At 44.3% G+C, this 17811-nt stretch overlaps 1 protein-coding gene across 1 annotated transcript in view; it reads right to left on the bottom strand.

The window, feature by feature from the left end:
* The window catches only part of LOC147726289 (tetraspanin-36-like), a 94543-nt gene extending 85191 nt beyond the window's left edge, over nt 1–9352 (bottom strand). Inside the window, exon 1 of the mRNA XM_086960379.1 lies at nt 9191–9352. Coding sequence (XP_086816505.1) covers nt 9191–9250 — 60 coding nt within the window. The 5' untranslated portion in view covers nt 9251–9352. The remainder of the gene's footprint in view (nt 1–9190) is intronic.
* Nucleotides 9353–17811: the final 8459 nt, after the last annotated feature.

The raw sequence follows: 17811 nt of genomic DNA, 5'->3' as shown, positions 1-17811 counted from the left end.
AGGCTGTGCCATACTATTGGTGAGATATGCCCTTCATCGCTAGATAGGACTGAAAAGTGGAAATTGGAGTGGAAATGGCAAAGCTATTCCCATTTAAGCTGATACCAATGTGTATTACTCAGTCATAAATGATTTGGAGGGAGGGCACACCCATGCTAGAGATAAAGGGGCCCAGGAGAAAAGTTGAGACGATCCAATGGACATTATGCTCTCAGCAAACTAGGGAGACATCTCCTAATGGAAAGCATAGATTAATTAGTTATAAATGTATTCCTCTAGTCCATTATACACCAATCGGCATGGTAACATTTAGCAATTGAAATTGAGTTGCAGGTGTTGTGCTGCTCCAAGCTCGGTATTTATTAATTTTGCCTTGATGGAAGGGAGTGCCCAACCATCAAGGCCTATAAGCCACAATATTTGATGCACTATATGTAAGTAGTGAAAGGAGACTGGAGCAGTCTCCAAATGTTGCACTCTTAGGATATGTTAAATAAATCCCTAAAACATACAGTAATTACACTGCAGTGGCACAGCTTCTAGGAAAGCAAAGAGTTGCCATTATCTGGATGGTGAAGCCAGCCGTTCAAGTTTGAGGACTGGCTTAAAGATACATCTTTCTTGTCGAAAGCCTCACAATCAGGGACCATCTACAAATGTACTTATCTGGGTGGGAAGGAGAAATGTGACTATCTTGTTTTTAAATGTAATTGTTACCAGAGGGTGCTGTGTCAGGGGAGACATCAGAATATAGGGAGCTGGCAGGGCTGCTTACCATGTGGATATAGTTGGCATAAATGCTGTAGAGATGGAGCCTTATAGACCTGATGGTACATGTACATGATTGGAAGACTTATGAAATGATGCATGCCCCGTGTCACTGTGAACGTCCTATTACTTAAAATAGCAAGTAAAATTTAAAAGAAAAACGGTTGAAATATTTTTTTTAAATAGTGGAGTTTAAGTTGTGAAAAAAATAGGCTTTTTTTAATATTTAACTTTTAGTAATGAAGACTTATCTACTTTACTTGTATGGCCCCCAGACTCTTGCAGTTGCAGAGAAATGTAGAGTTTGCAATTTGTTTACATACTGAGTCAACAGTCGAGCCACGGTTCAGAAAGATTTTATGTTTTGTACTGGCAATGTACAACTTGATCAAGAAAAATCTAATGAATACAAATTGGGTATACAAAAGACTATACATTTTAAAATGTACCCAAAATCTGAGTTTGGGCCATATGAAACATTTGTACCACTCCAGATGTTGGATTACCCATATTCTAGGCGTTTATGAGGAAGGGTTTTTTCGCACATCATAAGTTACAACAGCAAGCAAAACATGGATAAATAGAGAATAGAAAATGTCCTTCCATCCGGCATTCCCACATGTCTCAATAAAAAAAAGTTGCTAAAAATGTATTGGTGAGGTTCCTACCAGGACAGGAAACACCTTAGATTTTGGGGATGCTGGATGGTAAAACCACTCCACATGTGATACTTCGGGTGGATCAACAGATGTAAATGGAGACAGGAGAGTAGCACAGCAGTCTGAGGATGAGAAGAAACATGGATAGTGCAGACGTGGTAGTGGTAGTTCAGAGCCGTGGTAGTGCAGAGCCAAAGAGGGCAGAAACTGGAGAGAAGGAAATCATTAAACATTCAAGAAAGCAGGTCTTGATTTATTTCCCAATGGGACAGTGCCCGTCTCACCAAACACCCAGGCCGAAAGATGGACAAATGACGAGCAAAAGTCAGACGGCAAAGGAAGTGAGAAGTTTAGGATATCTAGGAGCTCAAAGAATTGTTGGAACTGGTAATTAAAATCCAAAGATATTGTGTATAAACTATCAGCTGCTAACTGTTAAGACAACATACAAATCAACCAAGCGAGTAGCTCCCGAGCCAGTTTTCTTTTTTGCTTTGCATTGTTCCATTTCTTGCAACACACTTGGAATGTGACACAGGTACCAGAATGCAAAGCAAAAACAAACAGTAGAAAATGTACTTGCACTCTACATCCCCGTTCACAATGTGAATGGAACATGTGATTAGAGAGGAGGGTGGGGTCCGGTCGATTTCTGTTGAGAAGAAATGTGGGAAGGGCGATTGCAAGGTAATAGTAGAGTAGTTCTACTTCCTATGCCTACATACTGGTTTTAGAGCCACTTATAAAGGCAAAGTAGGCAGTTTGTGGGATGATAAGGGTACAAATTATAATCGGACTATTTCAAAGCACAATCAAGGCAAGGCAAACAACTAAGCCAGTGAACTGTTCTAAAACGTGTGCTTAATAAAGTAAGCAATACATGTGCAACAGAAACTGGAACTATAAAAGAGCAACCGTCCGTAAAGGCTCAGTGGAATGTGTGAATCATTTCCTTTTTCTATTTTTTCACATATTTACAAAAATGTCTCTTTGGAAAATAGGTTCTCATCGCCAGACAAGACTGCGGACAGAGGTATACAATGAACTGCTGCATTATCCATTTGCAACAGATTGAGCGAAATATTCTATAAACCCGTTAAATCTCTACAAAAGAAGACCTGCTCTAGTCCCAATTTCTTTAACAAGGAATTATTGGATTATAATGTTCTAAGACTACTGTGGGATGTTATGTGCACAGTGCACGATTAGAAATTCTCTACCTGTATTAAGATGATAAACTTTGGTTCATTGAAATTTTTAATCAATATCAAGATCTAGCAGTTTCCTCAATATGTAGGTATTTAACCGGTGAGTGTATATTGCGAACACTGGCTTCCACTTTCTACAGCAACAACAAAATTTAAAATAATTTTGCATATTAGCAAAAAGACACACATAGCAACATAGTGGACAATGTATACTATGGATATTGCTATGAGAGTTCAAGTCTGCTACTGTGGTAAAAATTGTTCTAACCAAGTAGTAGAGTTCCATCAGCTGATATAGTTAAAAGTGAGACACGGATGTGGTTTCAAATCGTGCATATCCAAATGCTTTGTAGAGCACCCAAAAAAACGTTTATGCACTTGGCTACATATTCCAAATACATTTATGAATAAACACATACAGAGTTGTAATTCATACTGCTGGGCAGATACAGCAGGTTATGCCGACGGTCACTAAGCACAGCACTTACTGGTGGCAGGTGTGATGAGAACATGTAGCTCAGCAGTGTGAGAAGGCAACGGTGGGCAAATAGAGAACCTGGCATAGATATTTAACATGAAGAGGTGGCATTAGCGAGAAATTTGAGAAACTGGCATGAGTGGACAAAAAAGAAGGTTTAAATGAAGGGTACAATTTAAAGTGTAGTCTCTGATGTTATGTTATGTTACTGTTTGTTTTATAGAGCGCTCAGCTGCTCCAAAGAGCGTCCCGGCGCTAAAGATTATCACACCTAATACCAGCAGCAAACAAACAGCCATAACGGAAAAAAATAACCAGAATTAACCATAGCAGCATTACAAAGCAAACAGATGAGTTTTAAGTCCCTTCCTAAAAACCGAGAGATTGGTGCACGTCCGCAACGTCAAGGGCAGTGTGTTCCAAAGACGGGGTGCAAGGTAACTAAAGGAGCGACCTCCACAGCGAGCACGCTTCACTGTTGGGACGATAGCCTTGGCCTGGGCAGCAGATTTCAGAGGTCTAGATGGGAGATAGAAATTGACCCTTCTCTGCAGATATTCAGCGCCGAAATTGTGAAGCGCCCTAAAAGCTGTAGTTAGGGTCTTGAAGAAGATGCGCTTACGAATCGGCAACCAATGCAGAGAGACAAGGAGATTGCTGGCCCTAGATCTTCTAGTTAGACCGAAGATTGCCCTGGCTGCAGAAATTTGAACTATCTGCAGACGAGTCAGCAGATATTCAGGAAGACCCAAGTAAAGGATGTTGGCCTAGTCTAGGCGCGAGCCTATTAGTGCTTGCACCGTGATTTTCTTATGCTCCAAAGATAAATAGGGCAAAAACCTACGCAACATCCTTAAGATGGCAAAGCACTTCCCAGTCAGGCCAGCAACCTGGGCTTTGAAGGAAAGAGTGTTGTCAACCATCACCCCCAGGTTCTTAGCTGTGACCGAATCGCTGGCAGGGGGAAACATGGCCGAAGGCCACCATTGCTTCCATCTTGGGTCTGCAGGACATCCAAAGAACAATATCTCGGATTTGTCGGAGTTGCATTTGAGGCCACTTTTCTCGAACCAGTCAAACACAAACTCCAAACACTTCCGAATGGCTGCTCCATCGAAGTCACAGCCCCTGTCACATGTGAACAGGAGCTGTGTCTCATCCGCATAGGATATGATCTGGGCCCCTAGCTCCTCCACCCGTGCCGCAAGAGGTGTAAGGAAGATATTAAAGAGGGAGGGACTAAGAATGGAGCCCTGCGGGACCCCTACCTCAAGCTGCGGCATCAGGGCAGAGAAAGGGGGAGCCCAGATCGTTTGTCTCCGATCGGCCAAAAAAGACTGAAACCATGCGAACACCGTTCCCCGCAGCCCAATCTCCCAGAGTCTAATTAGGAGGAGGTCGTGGGGGACGGTGTCGAAGGCCGCCGACAAATCAAGCATGATAAGCAGGGCCTTTCCACCCCTGTCGAGGGTCTCCTTCACAGTCTCAGTTACCTCAAGTAGAGCGGTTTCGGTGCTCAGGTTAGATCTAAAACCAGACTGTGACTGATGTAATAGGGAGTTACCCTCTACAAAGTTGGTAAGGGTGGTATGAACATACTTTTCAGTGACCTTGGCCAGAGCAGGAAGCAGCGAGATTGGCCTATAGTTGGAATGTAGTTTGGCATCTGCATTCGGTTTTTTAATGAGGGGAAGAACTAGGGCCTGTTTCCAAGAGGAGGGGACTTTGCCCGACTTCAGAGATGCATTAATGAGGGTTGATGATCGGGTTGAGGGCAGGTGCCAGGGTCGCAAGACACATGGCGGGACAAGGGTCCAGTGGAGAGCCAGATTTCAGGCTAGACAAAAGGTCCAGCGAGGCCTGAGGCTCTAAAGAGGGAAAACAGTGCAGGGTAGGGCCCACAGAGTCCATATGCATAGCTGGTGGGCATAACCAGGGGATGGAAAGGCCATCGACCGCTGAACCCGTACTCACAATGTTCTGGGTTCCTTGCAAAGCTGACTGGATAGTACGTATTTTATTAGTAAAAAATACTGCAAGCTCCATGATCCAAGGTTCCGAAAAAGCAGACGCAGGAGTACAGCAGGAGGGAGAGGTGAATTCTTTAACAATCTTAAAGATCTCTTTGCAGGAGCTATCTGCTTCCTCGATCCTTTTAGCCAAGAAGGATTTTTTCTCTGCAACGATCTCCCTGTGATATTCTTTCACTGCTACTCTGTAAGACTGCTTAGCAGATGTATCATAGTGCCTCCTCCAAATTCTCTCCAGCCTCTTGCAGTGCCTTCTCTTGGCCGCCAAAGCAGCAGAGAACCACGGGGCTGATGCTCTTGCCAGTTCAGATCAAACCTGGCGAGGTGGTGCCAAGGCTTCCAAACGTGCAGTGAGCCAATTCTGAAAACACACCACACCGTCCTCCAGACTACCCGTAAAAACACAAGGATGGGTTTCTAAAGCCTGGGTGATCATGGCCGGGGTGACTTTGTGGAAGGCTCTAGAGCTGCGAGCAGCTATCCGCTTCGAAATGCGGGCGGCCACTGGCTGATGTACTAACGTAAAATCCGCTAGGAAATGGTCCGACCAGAAGACTGGGGCAAGGGAGGAAAGGACCACCGGAACGGTCGAAAGAATTTGATCTAAAATATGCCCCTTCTCATGTGTAGGAGACTGCAGGTACATATGAAGTCCCACCGACGATGTGAGGGAAATTTTAAAAACTTGCCACCTATTCATTATGATGTTTATTCGTCCCTCTTACTTTGATTCCACCCCAGTCATTTAGGACTAGTTACTTTTTTTTTTTTTTTTTAAGTTCACTTGTCTGGTTTCTTACAAAAAAATAAAAGTCTTGCAATTCATTTTTCAATAAGGATGCTCAACTACTATTTTGCTGTTTAAAGCCTGATTGTGAAATGCATCACGGTGTGCTTATTTTAACACAAACATTTGAGAAGTAGGAAACTTGTTTACTGTACCCGGAAACCGAACATGTCATTTTACAAGGTTGTGTCAAATAAAAAGCACACTGAAAAGCAAACTGTTTACAGGATGTAACATGATCACATATTAAATTAATGCCAACACACAACTTGTGAACAGTGTTTCTATAATTTAAAAACTAACATTGGCTCAAGAGTGAGTGAACGCTCTTAAACTACTGCCGAAAGTGCAACTAAGATTATTATTATTGCATTTATTGAGCGCACAGCTACCCGGAGGTTTCCCGGCGCTTGCCTTGGGAACCCGTCCTGGCTTTTCCCTGTGAGATAGCCCCTACAGGGCATCCCCAAGGTGAAAGCCAGGCATCCCGCCGCAGGGGGGCCGTTGTGGAGATTAATCAAGCTTAATGCCTAGAGTTGCAGAGTGAGAACCCATGATTAGAGCAGGCACCGAAGCGAGAATTATCGAGTCCGTGGACATTTGAGCTCAAGACCCTGCCGCGTCGGGAATTGAACCCTGGTCCCGGGTCTGACCTCAGCTTCCGGGTCTGCCTGCTCTACACCGTGAGCCAGACTTCTCCGTGCAGTGCAGTGACCGAGCAAACTATCAACCTGTGCTTATACAGTGAACTCATGAGGGTGGGCCTTAGTTACCCAATTCAAAAGGTGCACAGAACATGATTAAAGAGGTCCTGTTTCATATAACCCATCAGTCTTACAAGCATTTTGGTAAAATTTGAAGTAAAAGATGCAATTAAGCTCACGATGTGGACTACAATGACAAGAGATGATCCTCTATGCACACAAGGGCATTTGAATATTGGAACCAAAGTAGTGTCTGATACATTGTACTCTACATATCATTTACAAAAATATCAGCCCAATTGAGTGAATAGTAGAAAATGTACACCCAATGAGAATATTTTTGTAAACAATATTTTATGAGGATATTTTTGCTAGCCGTATTTTTAGATTCAACCGTGTTGGAATTCTACTTAAAGCCTACTGCTCTTCAGTAAATTAACTCACTCACTGCTTCTCTGTCAATGCATAGATCACAGTCCAGGGTCCATTATAAGAACGTCTGTACCTAAAAATATTTACATTTTTGGCACTCAACATAATTTACTTCGCTTATTAACACAGTATTGGATAAAAACATTAGATGACCTAAGGCTCGCACAGAACTTCAATGGATGGTCAGATCAGTTTTCCTTAAATATACCCCGACCGGTGCTTTAGAAAATCTTTACTGATGGCAAACCTGTCCAGAGTGCTGCGAAAACTCAATTTAGATCTAAGAGTTTCTTGTAGGGAATCAGTTAGGAAAACAGTATGGGGAGCTACACTAATCCTAAGCAGCGTTTACCTTGCTGTCGAAGATCAGTTTATTCAAAACTACGGGCCTCATACAAAGAGACACTTGAGAACTGCATCTATGCATGCAGCCTCGGGCTCCAATTTATGTTTAACAGCCAAAACCTCTGCTCCCACCCTCAGCAAGGTTTTCAGTCTTGATGGCAATATATGCTAGATGCATATATACAAAAGAAGGTTGGAGCCAAGCCTCAAATACAATGGCCCAAAACAATAATAAGGGAAAGTATATTTTAAATATAAGTATTAAAGTAACAGAGAAAACTGAAATAGCTTCTCACACGGTAGAAGCCTGAATTATAAGTGGTGTGATATATCAGGTGACATGACACAGAAGTACAGCCACGAGCTACACAGAGGTCTGCACATGATCATGACCCGATTTCTCGGCGTTTATGGCCGTAGGGGGAGGAGGCCTGTTATACAGCATCATCATGTGGTTATTCTGATTTTTTTCAAACCAACATTCTAGATTTAATTGAATATAATATCGTCATATTTAGAGGTTTCCGGGCTGTGAGATAAATCAAATGAAACGCCAAGGCAGGCATATCAAAATATATGCTCCTAAACAATCTGGAGGAAAATTGACAAACTGCTACCCTCAAAGAACAGGGTGTTTTCTTGCAAACTGAGCTAGAAACTATCAAAATAATTAATGCTATCCAGACAAGGTGTGAAATCTTACACTTTTTTGGAGAAAATTGTTTATTGCAAACAACCAACTGAAACATTGAAATTGAGATCATACATTGTATTAATTTATACTTCCTATTTCCAGACTTGATATTTTGATCCCTCAATAAAATAACCACGACTTTTCCACAGGGCACAAGGTCAAAAGAAACAAACAAACCCGCTCAGTACTAGAAAACTGAGTTTTAAATATCATGCTCCCAAAATGTCGACAACTAAAATGTCGACAGGGCAAACCAGTTAAGTAGGCTTAATTCCACATAGCACGATTACAAAAAAAAAAAAAAAAAAAAAAAAAAAAAAAAAAAAAAAAACAAGGACCGGTTTCGCACTAGTTAGGCCTCATCAGCCGGGTATAGCTGGGTTCCAATGTGTGCTAAATGTGTCACACAGACCTTGGTCCTGTGCACAATGTAACTAGGACGAAACCGGTCCTGGGTTGCTTATATTGTAGTAGTGCAAGGAGGACCGTGCCTGGCAGTTCGGGCTGGACTATTCGACCGGAGCACGGTCAAGACTGGTTTGCAAATAGTTGGATCCAAAAAGAGGTGGCATTGTATGCTAAATAACGATGTGTGCGAGGTTCTTTTGTTTCTAGTTGTGTCCATTGGTGACGGTCTCCGTGATAACATCACACAAACCTCCCCAGCGTTATTGTCCAGAAAAGGTCAACAGCCAGGCGCTTTCAATAGTCACCAAAATCAATTTCACCGACTAAGTTTAGACAAATAATTCGACAGAAAATTCTCCGATTTTTTTCAAACAACTAGATTCAGACTGAATTCAAAACGTACACATGACTGTTGTAATCATTTCTACAACGACTTGGCATGCTTGCTTACACGTTAACGCTAGCAGATTTTTGTTATCTAAGTTGTGTATATATATATATATATATATATATATATATATATATATATATATAGTTTAGTTTATTCTTTATAAATGTTTTACAACGTACGCTTGTACTTCTACCTGGTTACAATACCTGGACTCCCACTATTACATTTTAAGAGTGACAATATTGCTCTTTTTAAACTTTTCACCCCTTAGAAAGAGCACGCTTACCCAGAATATGAGGCTGAGCAAAATCAGGACGGTTTTGGAGGTGATGACCCCGCAGTCCATATTTAAACTTTAGTCGTCTTCGAGTCCAGTGAGTTGCTTGCTGCCTGTATATCTCAGCAACACCTTCCTCTTCTCTACGTAGCTCTTATCTCTTGCTTGATCGGAGAATGAGCTGCCAGGCACATGACTCTCATTATCCCGCGGAGGTCACGTGGCTGCTGTGCTTGCTCCACCCTTCACCCGAGGAGGAGGTGGGGGGAGCCATGCTACGCTTGTTCCACAATGATATGCTACTGGAGCCGCCATCTTTAAATGGAGTCCTTTCCACGCCACTGTACCAGCTGGACGGAATATTAGGTTGTAATTTGTTAACAATGAATAGGTATTTTATTAATTTACAAGAAGTAATTGTATTTATTCGGGAGGGAGGTTGTGTACGCATAGTTTTTTACTGAGGTATTTAAAGATGTCTCCTTAAGAAAAGTACATTTTCTGCAATCAGACTTTCAGTTTTGCATCTTCAGCAAAGTTCCAACATGTCAGCGAATAGCAGGGTTACCATGTGGCCCATTAAGGTTCATTCTTTTTGGTCTGTCCTGAGGTGTTATGATACTTTGATGCTCGCTTTAGCAGCATGTTGGAGTTATGCTTCAACTTTAGGATAACTCCCAACTCTTCAGGAGTAAAACACGCATTAGGAGGGAGGGGTGAGGGGGGGTGAGCAGACACCAGACAAAATTGAGAGTGTGTAAAAGGCCGCTTTTATTGAAACAGGTGCATATTCACAATAATACAACCCTGGCAAAACGCCTCACAAAACTAGACCTCACTAATTAAAATATTACCTTACAACCCCAAACGTCAGGCCCGCCCCTAATACGTCACAAACCCCGCCCCCACCCAGTACAACATCATTACAATTCAAACAATACAAAAATCTGCATAATAATTTAAACGTCATCCCAACCCAAAAACATAACGTTACATTCCAAAAATTGCCCACCAACAACTTACGTTACCCAAACCGTTTAACCACCCCACGAAACAACTATTTAAACTTTTCCATCCATCACCCAATTTTACCAAAAACCCAACAACCTTCATGAACCGTCTGACAAAGAATCCCCAATTTCCGCACGGCACCTGTTCCAAGCGACAAGTAACAATTGACAAAACCCCATATCCACCTGTTCCGGAAAAACGACCCGAAAAAGAAATAAATAAAGAAAAAACCCTGAGATGAATGAAAAAGAAAACAAGAATATACTAGGGAGGGAGGGAGGGAAAATTTTCCAATTAAACTAATGAGCTCCCGGCCACCAGGTCATTCAGCCTAAAATGGTGGACGGGAGGAGGAGTCAGGGGAATATATAACTGGGCTCCTTCAGTAGGAACCAAGGGAGCCCAAAAGGAGCCCAAAAGAAGCCCAATGCTGGCGGTCCGCAGACCCCCCCCCACTAGCCCCTCCCAATCAGCCCGGGGGGGGGACCTCCCTGCGGTCGGCTGCCCCCCCCCCCAAGCCCCCCCTTGGGAGGGAGGGGTGAGGGGGGGTGAGCAGACACCAGACAAAATTGAGAGTGTGTAAAAGGCCGCTTTTATTGAAACAGGTGCATATTCACAATAATACAACCCTGGCAAAACGCCTCACAAAACTAGACCTCACTAATTAAAATATTACCTTACAACCCCAAACGTCAGGCCCGCCCCTAATACGTCACAAACCCCGCCCCCACCCAGTACAACATCATTACAATTCAAACAATACAAAAATCTGCATAATCATTTAAACGTCATCCCAACCCAAAAACATAACGTTACATTCCAAAAATTGCCCACCAACAACTTACGTTACCCAAACCGTTTAACCACCCCACGAAACAACTATTTAAACTTTTCCATCCATCACCCAATTTTACCAAAAACCCAACAACCTTCATGAACCGTCTGACAAAGAATCCCCAATTTCCGCCACCCAGAAAAGAGGGGGGAAGGAATACCCTCCTCTCTTTCTGCCCCCCAAAATGACCAACAGAGAACCAAAAGGCCTCAACCCAGGAAGTTCTGAATCTTCAAGCACTGTGAAAGCACCTCTCGCAATTCCAATAAATACAAATCCATCCCGATACGAGACAGATGAACACCATCACCACGGAAAAACTCCAGAGTGTCATAACGGATGTCCTTATGGGACACCCGCCCAAAACCCAGATCTCTACAAAAACGGGAAACCTCCAAGTTCAACTTCCTGCGTGCCTTATCAATTGCCCTAGGCTTCAGCGCACCCCTCCAAGTCCTCCTAGGGACCAATTCTGTCCATAACACATGGCAGCCCGACCACTGTTGACGAATTAGAGAAAGATCCTTCTTCATGGCTCTCAAGAGAACCACCCCCTTCACCCCACAGAGATCATTTTCCCCGAGATGCAAGAGCAAAACGTCTGGACAAATACCCCCACCAACCAGGAATTCAAGGCCGGAATGAGCTCCCTCCAAATCATACCCCCTTTCCCCTTCCATACAACATTAAACAAACGAGAATTAAAACCAAGTGTGGGACCAAAATAACTCTTTATAGCTTGAGCTTCCGCACGTCTAACGAAGGAATGTCCCACAATCCAAATCGTCATGACCGATGCACGGGGGCCAGCCACCGAACCTGGAAAAGAAAAGCAGCATCAAATTCAAGAAAGATTAGCATCCGCAGGCGCCGAAACACGATCATTCCGCACATAGCGCCTAAAACAGTTGGAGGACCAACGACCTAAAGACATAATGTCCTGCTGCGACCAACCCCTATTGTGAGCCTCAGTTGCCGCCCCAATCCTGAAAGAATGAGTACCGTACTGTCGTTCATCCAGGCCCAAGAAACGCAGCGCTGTACGTAACACCATGCGCAGTTGGTACTCAGTCACCCTGGAACCATCCTGATGCTGAAAAACAGGGCCCTCAATGGCGGCCCCCGAACGTCCTCTCAAGTTCCTGGCCCACCTAAAAGGACACGTCTCAGAGGGAGAAGGTGCCTTCAGCCAAACTCCCCTCCCCCTGCTTTGTTGGTCCGTTTTTGCCCGAGCCAACCAAATGTGCAGTCCTGAGTCGAGAAAACGAACATCCCCCCACCCCACCCCAAAACCAAGTTTAGAGCCCAACAACTCAGAAACTCTGAAAGCACCAAAAAACATCCAAACCATGAGAGTGGAAAAAAGACACACCTCAAACTCGTCCACACAAACTGAGGGCAAAACCTGTAAAACTCGAGCTAAGGTCTGCCAAGACAAAGGTTGGCGAACCATCCGTTCCCGACCCCTCTCCCTAGACCAACCTTCCAACATACGCCGACCCACCTCCCCCGCTGAAGGAGAATAACCCCACAATAACTTGCCCATGAATGAAATGCCAGACAATTTCCCAGCAATGGTCACGCGTGTCAAACCCCTGTCCATCAAGAGCAGAATAAACTGAACAACGTCTTCACATCGTCTCCAACCCGGAGCACGCCAAACGGCCCCAGATTCCAGAAACTCCTTCCAGGCTAACTCATACGTCGCCCTAGTAGAAACAGCCAGCGAACCTACCACCAACTGCAAAACCCTGTCTCGCCTACAGTCCACAGACGTTCTGGCATGGGGGTCGGCATCCTGTCCGCCTCCGAGGCTAGCCCATGGAATCTCTCCCACTGTGAACGAGACAAAGCATCCGCAATGTCATTGTCCACCCCAGGAATGTGCAAGGCCTTAAAACTGATGTCATACTTCAAGCACCCCAACACAAAGACCCTCAAGAGCTTCAGAATTTGAGCATCTCTGGCCGACTGCCGATTGATAATGTCCACCACAGCTTTATTATCAATTCGAAACAGCACTTTTTTGTGAGCAAACTCATGGCCCCACAAAGTCAAAGCAACCACTACGGGGAATAACTCAAGGAAAGCAATACTCCTGCCTCCATTCTTCCACGCAGCAGGCCACTGTTCAGCACACCATCTGCCCTGCCAGTAGAGACCGAAACCATCACTGCCTGCAGCATCTGAAAAGATTTGAACGTCCCAAACCCAATCTTCTTCTCTGTACAGAGGAATGCCATTGAATGAGTGTAAAAATGAAACCCACATCCTCAAGTCCTCCTTAACACCCGCTGACAGGCGGACGTGATGGTGAGGTAAAAACTGACCAGATTGTGGTAAATATATGATTTACCGTCTTGATTTCTATGGAGGTAAGTACTTAATCAATAATAACTCAATCGGAAAGAAAGACGCAGAGTCCGTGGTGTTAGAGTTCTTAGGGGTTTTATTCCTTAAAAAGGAATGGTCATGACCGGATATCTGGTTCCTGCCACCACTGAGGGTGCAGGAATTGATAGAGCAATATTTTATTGACAATACATAGCTTATATACTTGAGTTACATTATAGGAAACCAATATAGTAGGCGTAACAGCTGAGAGAAACAAGATAAAACACACATGTGGTCATGATACGTAATTAGAAGGCGTGAACTAGGCGTGAACATAGAAGTGTGTGCTAGAAACGTCACAGGTAGGTGTCATAAGTGGGTGGCAACAAGAGCAGAATCTTGCAATGTCAGCAGAAATCTGAGGCCTGGATGCGCGCGCAGCTGCATGACGTGTGACTGACGTGAAGCTGAAGGGTGCAGGGGACTTGACATTTCAACTAGCGGAAAGAGACAGAAGTCTGGCATGTCAGATCAACTTGTGCTTCTATCATATCTGATATCTGATGTTTAGGAACTGAGCTATCTGGACGGAAAGGTTTCTGGGGCAGAAGCTATTCTATACTGACTGTGAGTGCGTGTATAAGCGCCTAAGTGTCTGCATGAGAGGCGTGGGGGCATGGGCCTTCCATGGGAGCATGGTAACAGAGGTTATGAATTACTTGCACAGAGACAGTAAGGCCAGGCCCTTCGCTCTGCAGCTGGGGGAATGTTTACTTAAACTAGTAGGCAGGAATGCATCTTCGGAGAGGGAAACAGATAACTCGAAGGTTGAATTCATTCTTGGCAGGCAGCAGGCTGAGCTAAGCGCGGTGGGCCGCGCTGAAAGTAAGGCAGAGTTCACAGGTACAGGGGCAGCCTGGGCTGAGGTTTTCAGAGTCAGAAGGCAGGAAAAAGGCTCGATGGCAGAATTCAGGGCCTACTTTGCCAGAGCTGAAGAACGTGTAAAGTACACCACAAAAAGACGTTGGCATGGCATACTTAGGAACGGACCATTCAACCCATTCAGGGTGGGTCTGAAAGAGGACATGTTAACGTTGGACGCAAATGTATTTGCGTCTTCATAGCTGGCACAGGAGGGAAGTTACATGCACTTTAAACTCGTACATGGAGACGGTGGGGTACACGATAGGGAACATAACTTGACCAAAAATTTATATTTCCTCATTCCCTCCTTGTTCCCTACGTACCCTTCATGATATCTCGATCATCATGAATCGATCAGTCTGTTCTTGTAACATCATTTGCTCGTCTCTCTTCCGTTGTCGGTTTGAGAGAAAACTGGAATGTTCAATGCACGATGTGGCGCACAGTCCACATATCGCCGGCCCACACTGTAGGCACAGGCAGCAACTGAATACTATGACAAGGGCAATGCCTAGGAAGGATAGGATCTTCCATCCCCAAGCGGTCAACGTTGTCCAGAACCAACCGGACCAAGTCCAGGTGCCTGGATTCTGATGTATTAAACTTGCAATCTTATGAAGACGTGTAATAGCTTTGTATACAGAGGGCGCGTTTTCTGGAATGAAAACACAGCAACTTGACCCGATGACCGTACAAGCTCCACCTCTATCTGCCAAGATGACGTCAATAACAAGACGATTTTGAAGGACAACAATCCGCATAGCAGACTGCTCCTCTGTTAAGTTACCTAGGGCAGAGGCAGTTTCATGTACTACTGCTTCAAGTGTTCTAGTTAGTCTACGTATTAATTTCCTGTTTTGGACGGGGCCTGTGAAGAAAAAGAATCCTTTATTAAAATCTGTGTATTGTTCCCATGCCGTTTCAGTATAGTCGATAATCGGGAGGTCTCTTCGGAATCTATCTTTTACTAGATTTGTATTTCTATGATAATCAGGAGGAGCTAGGAAAACAGGGGGCAGAAGAAAAGCAATGTAACAGGTACCATCCCAATCTGAAGGTAAACGTATGTATGCGGTATGGCCACAAACAAAGTAGGAATGACGTGTAGCTCGAAATGAGGACCTACCCTCATCAGTGAATTCGACCACAGTAGTACATTTACTATGACCTAAGTGTACTGAACCTTTCTTTCTAACACAAAGATGACCAGTGACTGGTAATACTGACATAGCGGGGAGAATGGGTGCAGCTTCGGACTCAATAGTAAGGATCATGAGGTTAACTGTGTAATTACCTAATCCATATACTTCGTTTTCTAGATCAGTTCCTATTCTAACGGATCGTCCACTTTTATCAGGGTAACAGACGTCGAACAGAACTGAATTCAGGTTTCCCCAAACCCAGCCCCCTTCGCGGGTAACAGCAATATCAGAATCTAAAGAATTAATCAATCTACTCCATGCACCACAGGAGCCATTGTGAGTGAACGGATACGGAAAGAGGGGCAGAACTCCCTTGTATTTCTGATGGGGAGGGAGTCGGCCACATATCCAACAGTTTGTAGCATTGCTCGTCTGATGGGAGTGATGTAACATGCTAATGAATGTGTTGTTGCGCAGCGCAAGTCAGTAAGACAATTCGTGAGGGGGTAATGTACTAAAAGAATGTTCAGCAGAAACATTGTAAACATATTGTTCACGCTTGAAGATAGGGTAATATATAGGAAGCAATATACTCGCCACAATAATCAGAAGACTTAGAAAAAACATGATTAATAAAGTCACTATACAGTGGCTGCGGAGTGATTTGCAATATGCACGTTTCTTGAATTCTCTCTCTCTCTCTCTATCTCGATCTAGGGGATACATGTCAGAAACTATTTAACCGATTCACCTAGGGGAGGACTTAAACAATTAAACTGTCTGACTTGCTAGATCGAAGCTTCTGTTTATACTCCTCTTGGGGAGTTTTCTCTCGTTCGGGAACCTTAAAGTCACTAGGTTTAATACAGTCTTTGGTGGGGGTGGACGAGTCAGGGTCTGGTTTCAGTTCGTTGCATTTTTTAATATGACTCGTATGTATCCACCCCTTTCTGCCTTCCACTTTGATTGCTGTCCTCGTAGTGAGCAGGACGGTCTTCGGCTCTTTCCAGTGGGGCTCCAGCGGACTTTTCCTGTCAAAGTTCCTTATTAAGACGGTGTCACCTGGTCGGACATCGTGCGGCTTTACATCAGTGTTGTCAGGGAAGGCTGCGGCAACCTGTGAACGACATGATTGGAGTGCAGACATCAAGGAGGCAAGGTAATCTGTCAGCATATTACAATCGACATCAGTAATTTTCTTAGGCATGGGCGTCCCCCACATATTCGGTGGTCTGCCAAAAACCACTTCGTACGGGGATAGTCCTGATCTCGAATGGGCAACCATTCTCATATAGAACAATGCAACTGGCAGGGCGACTATCCAGTCGACCCCTTTCTCTTTACAAACTTTAGCAAGGCGGGTCTTTAATGTCTGGTTATGCCTTTCTACAAGGCCTGCTGCTTCGGGATGTCGGACACAATGGAATCTCCACTGATATCCTAGCAGAAGGGAGACATGCTTCATGAGTTCGGATGAGAACGGCTGTCCGTTATCTGAGTACACGACACGAGGCAAGCCGTATCGTGGGAAGAATTCTCGAACCAGCTGCCTGGCAGTGGTCGGGGCAGTGTAATCTGAGACTGGGTATGCTTCGGTCCAACGAGAAAGTGCACAAACAACTACGAGGACATATTTGAATCCTCGACAACGGTCCATCTGGATATAATCCATCTGGAGGACTTCAAAAGGGTGATCGGGAGGATGAAATCCACCTTGCTCTACAGGAACGCTTTTACCTGGATTGAACTGACAACAGATCATGCAAGTACGCACTTTCTGTTTTGCTGCTGCTCGTAAGTGTTTGTTGTACCAGAGATTCTGTAAACTGTCTAACATAGCTTTCTCTCCTAGATGTGCAGGACTATGTGCTGTATTTATCATGATTTGGACCATTGAGTCGGGGAGGAACCATGTAGATTTTCCCTTTGTGACCCATCCTTGATCTGTCTGGATCCCTCCTAGTTCAGTCCATTTCTTTATTTCATCTGGAGTGGCATGTGTCTGAATATCGATTACGTCTAGGGTGGGATCCCTGACTGACATACACTGAGTTGGTACTATTGTCTTTGTCACATCAGTAGTCTGGGTGTGAGTCAATGCTGTATGTTTTGCTGTCTGGTCTGCCAGGTCGTTACCCTGGGAAACAGAATCTGTAACCTTAGTATGTGCTTTACACTTCATGACTGATATGCCCGAGGGCAAATGTATTGTTTCTAATAGTGCTTGAATGAGGGGACCGTGTTGGATCTTGGCACCATGAGAGGTCAAGAAACCTCTTTCTTGCCATAACATTCCAAAGTCGTGTACGACTCCGAACGCATAGCGGGAATCAGTGTATATGTTAACATTTCTGTTCTTGGCTAGAATACAAGCTCGGGTCAGA

Source organism: Lissotriton vulgaris, chromosome 3_1 (genome assembly GCF_964263255.1).
Source record: "Lissotriton vulgaris chromosome 3_1, aLisVul1.2, whole genome shotgun sequence".
NCBI lineage: Eukaryota > Metazoa > Chordata > Amphibia > Caudata > Salamandridae > Lissotriton > Lissotriton vulgaris.
The sequence above is the reverse complement of the archived record's forward strand: the minus strand, read 5'-3'. Positions and strand labels throughout refer to the sequence as shown.